The sequence below is a fragment of the Eimeria tenella genome, genomic scaffold (genome assembly GCF_000499545.2).
Source record: "Eimeria tenella Houghton genomic scaffold, Eth_scaff254, whole genome shotgun sequence".
Lineage (NCBI taxonomy): Eukaryota > Apicomplexa > Conoidasida > Eucoccidiorida > Eimeriidae > Eimeria > Eimeria tenella.
The window spans coordinates 1-12,268 of NW_013544220.1; the positions used below are offsets into that span (position 1 = coordinate 1).

The 12,268-nt window shown below is 42.4% G+C and overlaps 3 protein-coding genes across 3 annotated transcripts; 1 reads left to right on the top strand and 2 right to left on the bottom strand.

Annotated features, from left to right (window-relative positions):
* Nucleotides 1-263: 263 nt before the first annotated feature.
* ETH_00021220 (uncharacterized protein) lies at nt 264-467 on the bottom strand (the record flags this gene model as incomplete). The annotated part of the gene is made up of 1 exon (XM_013379376.1): nt 264-467. The coding sequence occupies one exon, from the start codon at nt 465-467 to the stop codon at nt 264-266; it is 204 nt and encodes a 67-aa protein (XP_013234830.1).
* A 205-nt stretch (nt 468-672) lies between these two features.
* On the top strand, nt 673-4,998 carry ETH_00021225 (acetyltransferase domain-containing protein, putative; the record flags this gene model as incomplete). The annotated part of the gene is made up of 6 exons (XM_013379377.1): nt 673-736; nt 1,022-1,084; nt 1,983-2,135; nt 2,562-2,675; nt 3,548-3,802; nt 4,118-4,998. 6 exons carry the CDS (start codon nt 673-675, stop codon nt 4,996-4,998), a joined length of 1,530 nt encoding a protein of 509 aa, XP_013234831.1.
* A 2,738-nt stretch (nt 4,999-7,736) lies between these two features.
* ETH_00021230 (protein phosphatase 2A, putative) lies at nt 7,737-11,971 on the bottom strand (the record flags this gene model as incomplete). Its single annotated transcript, XM_013379378.1, has 10 exons — nt 7,737-7,787; nt 7,978-8,044; nt 9,311-9,550; nt 9,782-9,877; nt 9,986-10,076; nt 10,356-10,465; nt 11,024-11,110; nt 11,310-11,392; nt 11,563-11,659; nt 11,900-11,971. Coding segments are annotated over 10 exons (994 nt in total), but the record flags the coding sequence as incomplete, so codon positions are not given.
* Nucleotides 11,972-12,268: the final 297 nt, after the last annotated feature.

The following is a 12,268-nucleotide window of genomic DNA, read 5'->3' on the forward strand; positions in this document are numbered from 1 at the left end:
GCATGCATGCATGCATGCATGCATGCGTGCGTGCATGCAGAGTGTCTAGACTGTTCTCTGTTGTTTCTTTTCTTGTGCTTCTGTCCGAGTTGTCTCTTTTCCTTTTCTTGTCTTTTCTTTTCAATCCTTATCTTTTATTTGTAATCTTTTTTGTTTTTTATTTAAATCATTTTTGTTTTTTATTTTTGATCCATTTTGTCTTTTCTTTTTCCCTTTTTTTGTCTCTTTTTGTCTCTTCCCTAATGCTCCGGTATCTGTACACCTCAGGGGAGTGTCTTGCTGCTTCCGTGTCTTCCTTGGCTGTGTTGCTGCTGCTGCTGCTGCAGTTGCTGCTGCTGCTGCAGTTGCTGCTGCTGCTGCTGCTGCTGCTGCTGCAGCACGTGCATGCGTGCTGCTGCTGCTGCTTCTGCTGCTGCTGCTGCAGCACGTCGAATGCTGCAGATGGTGCTGGAGAAGGCCTCGAGCATCTCCAAAAGACGGGCAGAAGCAGAAAAGGGTACAGGGGCCCCCGGGGGCCCCGGGGGCCCCCGTTTGGGGCCCCTGAATGAGGCAATGCTGCATGTGTGGGTGAGCCAAGTGGCTCCTTTGAATTTGTATTTGTCTCTAGGGTTTGGGCCTTCTTCTTTTTTGCCATTTTATTATTCTGAACAAAGTGTTTCTGCGGGATTAGAAATGCATTTGCCCCTTCCTTACAAGACCATTGAAGACTCCTACAGAGAAAGCCTCGCTGTCCGCGGTGAGGGTTTAGGGTTTAGGGTTTAGGGTTTAGGGTTTAGGGTTTAGGGCTAGGGTTTAGGGTTTAGGGTTTAGGGTTTAGTGTTTAGGGTTAGTGTTTAGGGTTAGGTTTTAGGGTTTAGGGTTAGGCTTTAGGGTTTAGGGTTTAGGGTGGGGCTGCAGGAAAAGGGGACTTGGGGTTTCGGGGCTGCGCTGTGGAGTCTACAGCTTTCGTTAAGGGCGGCTGGGCTAGGGTTTAGGGTTTAGGGTTTAGGGTTTAGGGTTTAGGGTTTGTGGGGTGACGCAGAGGCAAAACTGCAGCAGCTGCAAGAGTCCATTGCTGCGGCTATTTCCGCCGGAGCTGTTTCTGGTGAGAACTTTAAGTGTCTCTTTAATTTTATATATTTTATTTTATTTATTTTATTTTATTTATTTTATTATTTTATTTATTTCATTTTATGTATTTATTTTATTTATTTTATTTATTTTATTTATTTTATTTTATTTATTTATTATTTAATTTATTTTATTTATTTTATTTTATTTATTTTTTCTTTTTATTGACCTTTTAAAGTTTATTGATCTCCTTTATTTAATGCTCTCTTTTTATTTAATTGTCTCCCTTAACTTAATTATCTGTTTTTATATTATTTTTTATTTCATTTATTTTGTCTCTTTTTATCAATTTTAAAGTTATTTATTTACCTTCTTTCATTTGATTATCTCTTTTATTAATTCTATCTCCTTTTTTATTTTCTCTTTAATTGTGTCCTTTAATTATTTTATTTTATTTAATTGTCTCCTTTAATTCTTTCATTTCCTTTATTTGTCTCCTTTTATTTATTTGTCTCCTTTTATTTATTTGTCTCCTTTTATTTATTTTATTTTGTGTCTTGTCTCTTGTTATCTCTTTTTCATTTTTTCTCTTTTCACTTTTTTGTCATTTTATCTTTTAGTCTCTTTTGTCTTTTTTTTTAATTTTATTTTTCCATTTTATTATTTCCTGCTTTTCTTTATCTCTTTTTGTCTTTTTTCTTTTAAACTCTTTTTTCTTTTTTATTTTATTTGTCTCTTTTTTGTTTCTCTTTTGATCTCTAATTTTATTTCTTTTTTGTCTCTTTTCTTTTTTCCCAAATTCCGTTTTTCTTTTTTCCTTTTTTCTCTCTTTCTTTTCCCCTTTTTTCTTTTTCTTTTTTTCTTTTTCCTTTTTAAATTCTTTTTCCTTTTTTGATTTCTTTTTCTTTTAATGTCTCTTTTGTTGTTTGCAGAAGTGTCTCCTTTTGTGCCAACGAGCTTCCTGTCTTTGGGAGAGACAAAAAAAGAAACAAAAAAAGAAATTAATTTTTTCTTCAAATCAATTGGAGACACTTTTGCTGCTGCGGCCTTTTGGAAGTCTCCGCTCCCCGAGCTTTCCTTCGTCGGTAAATTCGCAATCTTTTTACTTTTTCTTTCTTTTTTTCTTTATTTTCCCCTTCTTTTTGTCTTTTTTGTTTCTTTTTTGTCTCCTTTTCGGTTCTTTTTGTGTCTCTCTTTGTCTCTCCTTTTGTCTCTTTTCGTCCCTTCTCCTGTCTATTCTTTTGTCTCGTTTTGTCTCCTTTCTTTGTCTCTTTTTGTCCCCCTTTTATTTCTTTTTTATCTCTTTTTGTTTCTTTTTTGTCTTTTTCCCTTTTTTTGTCTCTTGCTTGTCTCCCTTTTTCTCTGTCTTCTTTTTGTCTCTTTATATTTTTTCTTGGCATTCCAACAGTTGTCTATCTGTCTCCATCCCACTCATTTCTTTTTTCCCCGTTTTTGAGGGTTTAGGGTTTCGGGTTTAGGGTTTAGGGTTTAGGGTTTGTGTGTTGCTGCAGCGGTAGAGCCTTCAGGCCAAGTCACAGGCCTCATTTGGATTAGTGAAAAACCCAAAAATGGAAAAGTGGAAAATATTGAAATGCGATTTAAAGAGCTCGGCGACGGCGTGAACTGTACGTACACCTCAGCGCACACCCCGGGTGTCACGACACCAAAACAAGAAAAGCAAATAAATAAATAAACAAACAAATAAATAATAAATAAATAAATAAATAATAATTAACAGTAAATACGGTTGTTTGATTCTTCAATTTTAAATGTAGTTGTCCAGGGGCATTTATTTAAAATGAAAAAGAAAGAAATTCGTTGTGGCAGATCTTGTAGAAGTCCGAGTGTATGTACACCCGGACATTTTTCGATATTTAAAATTTTATGAAAATAGAAATAAAAATTTCATTAAAGGACAAATAAATGAATAAAGTTATCTGTTGCTTCTAATTCATTATTTACGATCCATATTTATTTATTTATTTTATTTGTTTATTTATTTATTTTATTTAAATATTTATTTATTTTATTTATTTATTTATTTATTTTTTTCTTATTTATTAGGCGCTGCGCTGAAGCAGCCCCGTTGCATGCATGCAGGGGCTTCTGTTTGTTCTCTGGCTTTGTTTGTTTGAAGGCGAATTGGGAAATCCATTTGAAGCAAAAATTCAAAAAAAAATTAAATTAAATAACTTGAAAGCAATTAAACAACAAATATTAGAGACAATTATAATTACATTTAATGCACAACAACAACAATAATAATAATAATAAATAATAATAATAATAATAATAGTAATAATAATAACAATAATGATAATAAATAATAAATAATAATGATAGTAATAATAAATAAACTAGCATTAGAAGACTTGAGAATAAACAAAGCTGTTGAATACGGATGTCGCGTTGCAGCAAGCGGGAAGTGCCTCTGCTGCTGCTGCTGCTGCAACTGCTTTGCTGCTGCTGCTGCTGCTGCTGCTGCTGCTGCATGCAGACTTGGGTTTGTTCTGGCGTTTGCTGAGCGGGGCCTCCGCGCTGTCGAGTTTGTCGGTGGTTTCTTTTTCTTTCTTTTGCAACTCCATTTCGGATTTAATTTACACTTACAAACTCGGACTCCGCCCCACACATTTCTTTCGAATTCCCAAAAAGCCCCAAAACTCCCAAGTCCCTTTCAAGTACAGTTCCGAGGCCCCTTTGCCCTGGGCCCCCAACGAGGAGCTCATCCTCACCCTCAAGAGCAGACTCCTCGGTCAGCCACAGCCCCAAAACGCATGCATGCATGCATGCATGCATGCGTGCGTGCATGCGTGCATGCATGCATGCATGCGTGCGTTTGCGGGCTTTGCGTGCATGTATGTGTGTCTACGTGCATGCGTGCGTGCATGCGTGCGTTTTGGGGCTTTGCGTGCGTGTACGTGTGTCTGCATGCGTGCATGTGTTTTGGGTTTTGCATGCATCTATGTGTCTGCATGCATGCATGCGTTTTAGGGCTTTGCATGCATGCATGCATGCATGCATGCAATGCATGCGGTCTCGATTTATCTTTGTTTCTTTTTCCTTTCAGACAGACAACTTGCCCATGAAGAAAAAAGACTTGAACTTCTCCGCAAACAACTCACAGGGGCCCCCAGAGAGGACTTGGGGGCCCCCGGGGCCCCCAAGGTTCCTGGGGCCCCGAAGGCCCCTGGGGCCCCCGGGGCCCCCACATTAGGAAGTTTGGAGTCCGGGGGCCCCCCCCCCTCGCTGCCAGCAGCTTGGGGGCCCCCCGCGTCTCAGGAGTACCCTGCTGCTGAGGTGGGGAGGGTTGAGGGGGGGCCCCCCGGGGCGGCCGCGCTGTTGGGGGCCGCCTCTGGGGGCCCCTTTTCGTGGGGGCCCCCCTCGGGGGGCCCCCCAACGGGTACTGGGGGGGCCCCCGAGCTGGGGGCCCCCCTGGGGGGCCCCGGAGCCGCGGAAAAGACGGGGAATGCGGCGGGCGAGGTGGAAGAAAGGGAAAAGAGAAAAGAAGAAAGAGAAAGTTTGAAAGTGAACGAAGCAAGGGGGGAAAAAGAGTTAGAAACTGAAAAAGAAACAGAGGGAATTGCTTGGTATAGATCTGTAGCTGGCGTTGCATGCATGCTTTTGGGGCTTAGTTTGTTTATGTTGCTTTGCTTTCGCTGCTGCATGCGCCGCGGGCGTCTCCCGAGCAGCAGCAGCAGCAGCAGCAGCGGCAGCGGCGGCGCGGCGGCGGCTGTGGCAGCAGCAGCAGCAGCAGCAGCAGCAGCAGCAGCAGCGGCGACCCGCATGCAGCCCCAAACGCAAGACGCTGAACACAAACGCCCAGCCCCGCGCATGCAAGGATATGCACAGATTTCTGATTTGCATGCAATTGACCCGGAAGCCCCAAAAGAGGGAGAAAGAGATACTTGGTGGCAGCAAGAAGACACAGACAGTTTCCCAGCAGCATAAACCAAGTTTAGTTCAAATTCATTCAAATTTAATTCAAGTTTAATGCAAACTTTCACTCCAAAGTTCCAATTTTCGCAATCAGATCGGGGGCTTTGCAAACTCTCCAAGTCGGCCCGAGTCGCCCTGCAGTTCTGCTTGCTTAGATGGTTTTAAGCATGTATGCATGCACGCATGCATGCATGCATGCATGCATGCATGCATGCATGCATGCGTGCGTGCATGCGTGCGTGCGTGCATGCGCGTTTTATGTTTTCGGGGCTTTGGGTGCATGCAGTGCGGTGCACAGGCGGCGACGCATGCGGCCAGCCCATGCATGCAAGCATAAATACAGATATGTACGTGTGCATGCATGCATGCATCTCCTTGTGCATGCATGCATGCATCTCCTTGTGTATGCATGCATGCATCTCCTTGTGCATGCATGCATGCGCGCATGCACAGATATTCTGCTTGCATGCATGCATGCATGCATGCATATGAGTGCATGCATATGTTTAAAATTCGCGAACACATGCATGCATGCAAGCAGGCATGCACAAGTATAGATTTACTCATAAGTGCATGCAAATGCACAATTATGAGCGCATGCATGCACGAAAATGCATGCATGCATGCATGCATGCATGCATGCACAAACCCCAACTCAGCAGTTCCACCTTTTGTCTGTATCCTTTCTCCCGGTGCAAAGCACCAAAAAACGCACAGAGAGAAAAACCTCAAAAATAAAGCCCCAAACCTCGGCCTGCATGCGCATGCATGAAAGTGCAGGCCAGTGCATGCACATGCATGCAAGTGCATGCGCATGTATGCAAGTGCATGCGCATGCATGCAAGTGCATGCGTTTATACAGAAGCTTCAATTGCTCCTTTTGATGCCTTACCTCGACTTTTGTGAAGTTCTGTTTATCGATTTATCTTCAAACAAAAACCTGCATTTACACTTCATATATATGTGTACCCATTTATATTGTGTTTGTATATATATACGTATATATATATATATATATATATATATATATATGCACGTATAAGTATATATATATGATACGTATATGTATGTGCATATATATATACTCTAACTGTGTGAAACAAAGGCGGCAAAGCCCCAAAACACGCATTTGTGTGTGCATGCATGCGTGCACGAATGCACGCATGCATGCACGCACGCACGCATGCGTACATGCGTGCACGCAGGCCTGCACGCATGCACGCACGCATGCACGCATGCATGCATGCGCGCATGCATGCATGCGTGCATGCAGGCTTGCATGCATGCACGCATCAGCTGTATTTTTACCCTGGGAAGACTCAGGGGCGCGAAAGCCCCAAAAAGGGCATTTGTTTCTTGCATGCAGAAAACGCATGCATTTGAAAGATTCATTTGGAGTAAATGTTGCAAATAATATAAATATAAGTTTAAATGCCATTAATTCTTCTTTAAATATTTATTATTTTTATTTATTTTCCGGTGTTTTCCCTAAAAGAAGTAAAAGACAGAAGCAGACGCTGCTGCTTATTTGGAATAGTGCAGAATAGGGCATTATAAACCTGCATGCATGCATGCAGGTTTATATTTCGTATCGTTTTGTGCAAAATGCCACTAGAAAATAAAAAAAAGTGGACAAAAAGGAAACGAATGGGGGAAAGAAGAAACAAAAGGACAAGAAAGACAAAGAAGAATGAAAAAAGAGAAAGATAGAAATAAAAAAGACAAAAAAGGGAGGCAAAGAAGAAAAATAAAGACAAAGAAATCAAAAAGGAGACAAAAAAGGAGAGACAAAGAAGATCAAAAAAGAGACGTGAAGATTAAAAAGAAACAAATAGAAGATTAAAAATAGACAAAAAAAGATAAAAAGGACATAAAAAAGAGAAAACAGGACATCAACAAAAACATAAATTGACAAATATGAACTTTTGTACATATTCCATCTTGTGCATTTCCCCTTCTATAAATATAAATATAAATGCAAGTAAAATAGGAATATAAATAAAATATAAATACAAATAAATATAAATACAAAATAAATATTAATATAAATACAAATATAAATGTAACTACAGATAAAATATTAATACAAAAATATAAATGCGAAAGACAAAAAATAAAAAGAAATATATCATGTAAAATAGATAATATATATATATTTACATGAAAATATGTATATATACATACATCTATGTTATATTTGCAATATACTGAAAGTAAAATTTATAGAAAGTTGAATAAAAATAAAGTTTAATATTTTACTATTATAAATAAAAGCAAATTTGAGTTTATTTGCAGGTCTATTTAATAAATGCCTCGAATGTCTCGAAATCTTTTGTCTCCGTACAAAGGAGGCGAAAGAAGAGAAAAGAAAATGAAAGAATAAACGGAAATAAAGGAAAATAAAAGGAAATAAAGGGAAATAAATGGAAATACATGGAAATAAATGGCAATAAATGGAAATAAAAAGAAATAAAGAGATAAAAGATGTAAAAAGAGACAAAATGAGACAATTACATTTCGAAAAAGTGCGGATTTGCGCGAATTCGCGCCCGAAGAAATAAACCCGCCTGTCCATACACTCGAAGGTGCATGCGCATACACCCCAGGGTGTACGTACACCTGCGGTAAGAGCCCGGTGAAAGTGGAGTTCTAATGGGTCATTTTTTTCGCTAAAACGGCGCAAATTAAAAGCAATTTGTGCACATTTAATTCTTTTTTTCTTTTTAAAGTTCTCCAACTTGCAGAAGCTGCTAATCCGAAAGATTTCCCTCCGGCGAAGTTCCGCCCGTGGGGCCCTCGGCCTGCATGCAGCAGCGGGAGCCACAAAAGAAGTCCCAAGACTGAAAAAATGGCATTATGGGTTTAATTTGCATTTAATATAAAACATAAATAGAAATAATGGTAAATAAACTCGAAAAATAAAAAATCCACCCGCAAAAAGCCCCGAAACGCATGCAAAAACCCCACACTTCAGCTGTCTGTACACCTCACCGCCGCCTCCTCGTAGCGCTGCGCCGTAAAGGCCGCGTACTCGCTGTGTGCGTACACTTCAAAAGGGCTGCAGCAGACCAAAAGAAGTTGAAAATCAATTAAATAAATTGAAGCATTTAAAGAAAGAAATCATTCCTTTGCAAAGAAATGCACACCAAGAAGGAAATAATACTAAGGGTTAAAAGCATATTAAAAGGGGAAAAAATTGAATAAATAAGTTCAGAAATGGAGAATCCAGTGGAGACAAATAAAGGGCCTGAAGAAGATTAAAAAGGGACCAAAAGATATTAAAAAGGAGACAAAAGGAAGTAAATAAATGGCCCAAAGGAAACAATTAAATTTAAATGTAAAAAGTTAAAAAAAGACAAAGAAAGGGCTCAGAAAGGAATTAAAAAGGGCCCAAGAGAGATTCAAAAAGGGACAAAAAGAGACAAATAAAATGACAAATAAAACACCCAAATGAGCCAAATAAAGAGCCAAAAATAGCAAAATAAAAGAGCTTAAAAGGGCTAAATAAAGGGCAAATAAATGGGACAAATGGAGGCAAAAAATGTGCCAAAAGAGCCAAATAAAGCGCTAAAAGGGGGCAAATAAAAAGGCAAAAATAGCCAAATAGAGGGCTTAAAAGGGGCAAATAAAGGGACAAAAGGAGGCCACTAAAAGGGGCGAATGGAGGCAAATAAAAATGCCAAAAGAGGCAAACAAAAGGCCCAAACAAGCCAAATAAGAGGACTAAAAGAGGCAACTAAAGTGCCAAATGGAGGCAAATAAAAGGAACAAAAGAGCCAAATAAAGTGCCAAATAAAGGGCAATAGAAAAGCCAAATGACGAGCTACAAGACGGCAAATAAGTGGACCAGAAAGAGGCAAACAAAAGGACTAAAAGAGCTAAATAAAGCGCCAAACAAAGACCAATAAAAGGGCCAAAAGAGACAAGTAAAGTGCCAAAAGAAGGCAAATAAAAGCACTAAAAGAGTTAAATAAAGGGCCAAAAAGGGCCAACTGAAGGGCTAAAAGGAGGCAAATAAAGGACAACAAGGCGCCAAATAAAGTGCCAAAAAGAGGCAAATAAAAGGGATAAGGGAGTCAAATAAAATGCCAAACAGAGGGAAATAAAAGGCCAAAAAGAGGCAAATACAAGGACTAAAAAAGTCCAACAAAGTGCCAAATGGAGGCAAGTAAACGGCCAAATGTAGGCAAACAAAAGCACTAAAGGAGCCAAATAAAGCGCCAAAAAGAGGCAAATAAAAGGCCGAAAAACGGCAAATAAAAGGACCAAAAGGGTCGAATAAAGTGGCAAAGAAAAAGGAAAAAAAAGAAAAAAAAAATCTGACGTGAATCCAGCGAAAAGGGCCCTCTCGAGGGCCGGGGGCTCCGCGAGAGTGTGGAGGGCCTCGCCGTCTTCGAAGGCCTTCAAAACGTGGGCCTTGAGGAGACAGTTTATTAGCACTGCAGCAGCAGCAGGAGACTGCAGCAAATCCGAAACGCTAATTCCTGCTGCTGCTGCTGCTGTCGGCAGCCCCAGCGCGTCGCTGCTGCACACCCACAACTCCCCACACACCCCACACTCGCCGCTGCACACGCAGCCAAGCAGCAGCAGCAGCAGCAGCAGCAGCAGCAGCAGCAGTAGCAGCAGCAGCAGCAATAGCAGCAGAAGCAGCACAAGCAGCAGCAGCAGCAATAGCAGAGCAGCGGCAACAGCAGCACGCACTGCGGCGGCAGCAGCAGCAGCAGCACGAGCAGCAAAAGCAGCAGCAGCATGCGCGGCTTCATGCATGCATGCATGCAAGTTGTGGTGTACGTACAGCTGGCAGATGAACTCCTTGTAACTCTGGGCCCTTCCGTCTCGGGCCCGAAGCCGCTCCGCTTGGGACTCAAAAGCAGCTTCAAGTTCGTGATCTCTGCAGCAAAAAAGCCCCAAAAAGCTGCATGCATGCATGCGTTTTGGACTGCATGCGCGGGTTTGGGGCTGCATGCGGGGCTGCATGCGGGCTGAGGTGTATGTACACCTCAGCAGCCCGTCGCCGTCCAAGTCAAACACGTCGAACCAAAAGCGCAGAGCCTTCGGCAGCGTCACTTCGTGGTACGCCAAAACAAACCCTGAACAGTCCCAAACACATGCATGCATGCATGCATGCATGCATGCATGTATGCGTGTGCGCATGCATGCAGGTGCGCATGCATGCATGGATGCATGCGCGCAGCGACAGCCCCGAGGCGGCCTCGCGAGCAGCAGAGCCTGCCCCCGCGCGCCCGCGAGTCCCGTGCATGTAGGCCCGCATGCATGCATGCATGCATGCATGCATGCATGCATGCATGCATGCATGCAAGTATGCATGCTTTGGGGCTGCATGCATGCATGCATGCATGCATGCGTACAGATCCAGTCGTCGAAGTTGATGTGGTGGGGCTTTTGGCAAGTGAAAGAATGAGCAGCTTGGGAGAAAAGTCTGGCCTCCACTAAGGCACTAATGCTGTGGCCTTGATATCTAAAAAATAAAAAATAAAAAAGATTTTTGTCCTTTCGCAAAGTCACTTAAGAAGTAAAATAATTAAATTGAAAGGGTTAAACGAGAGAAAAAGGGAAAAAGAAGAGAAAGAAACAAAAAAGATTTTAAAATATTAAAAATATAAAGAGTAAAATAAAAAAGATAAGTGGGGAGAAGCAGGGCTAAACAATAAAAAGAGAAAAAAGAAATTAACAAAAACCCCAAAGGGGATTAAAAGGATAAATAAAAAGGAGGCAAAAAAGAAAATAAAAAGAGAAATAAAAGAAATGAGAAATAAAAGCAAAAAAGAAAAAGAAAAAACAAAAAAGACAAAAGTGCAGCGAGACAAATTTCCGTGGGCTGGCGGGTCAAAGCAAACTAGCACGTAGGGTTTAGGGTTAAGGGTTTGAATTAGCGTTTAGGGTTTAGGGTTTAGGGCTTGAACTAGGGTTTTAAAAGCGCGGGAGGTCCCTTCCAGCCCTACGCCGAAACCCTCCCCGCGGGGCAGGCCAGGCTCCGCTAGGGTTTAGGGTTTAGGGTTTAGGGTTTAGGGTTTACTTGCAGAGGTCGCTGCGATGCAAAAGAAAATCATCATCTTCATCTAATTCGTGGAAGGTACAGTACAAAACGTAAAAATGGTCATAGCTGCGCACCACGCAAAAACCCTAAACCCTAAACCCTGAACCCTAAACCCTCGAGTCCTAAACCCTAAATTCTCAGCCTTGAATTCTAAACCTCAAACATCTGGGGGCAAGTTGCACAGACATGAGTTAAGCCCAAATCCGAAACCAAATACCCTAAACCCTAAACCCTAAACCCTAAACCCTAAACCCTTGATCCTGACCTGAAAAATTTGCGCACTGCGCTAAGCTCGGTCGAGGGGTTGAGGCTGCACCAGATATGCACCAGAGAGCTCCTTCTTAGGTCCTGAACGCAAACCCTAAACCCTAAACCCTAAACCCTAAACCCTAAACCCTAGACCCGTACCTTCATTTCTTGTTAACTGAAGCCCCAGATCGTGAGCTGCTTCAACTTTGTCCCTTAGCTCCAAACGCCCCCTAAACCCTAAACCCTAAACCCTAAACCCTAATTCTCACTCTCATAGAGAGGCATCCCTTCGAGTCCTCATCGACGTAGAACATAATCCGCGCAATAACTGAGTCAACTGCTCCGCAAGCCAACACACCCAAAACCCTAAACACTAAACCCTAAACCCTAAACCTAAACTCTAAACCCTAAACCCTAAACTCCAAACCCTAAACCCTAAACCCCAATCCCCAAACCCTACACTCTAAAGCCTCACCCCTAAACCCTACACCAGAAAGAGCTAAAACATGGGCTGCTGCGCCACAAGCCTTTGTGCAGGAAGCAGCTGCAAACCCTAAGCCCTAAACCCTAAACCCTAAACCCTAAACCCTAAGAAGTAGGTTTTACCATATTTCTCCAAGTACTCTTCGGACTGCGGGTCCAAAAGAAAGGCCATGTCCGGCGCACAGTGCGCCACTTCTGCGGCGCAGCCCCAACCCCCAAACCCTAAACCCTAAACCCTAAACCCTAGGATCCAGGCAAACCACACTGCTCACCGAGTACCCAAGGCTTCAGGTCTTCTGGATAAATATAGGGGCCCCTAGTGGCGAGGGCCCCCATGAAGTTTATAAGACTTCCCCTGTTTATTACAGGGGCCCCCGGGGGCCCCCCGGGGGCCCCGGGGCCCCCCTCGGGGTCTCCATCAGGGACCCCCTCGGGGGCCCCGGGGGCCCCCGGGAGCCCCAAGGGGGCCTCCAAGAGGGGGCCCCCGTAAGT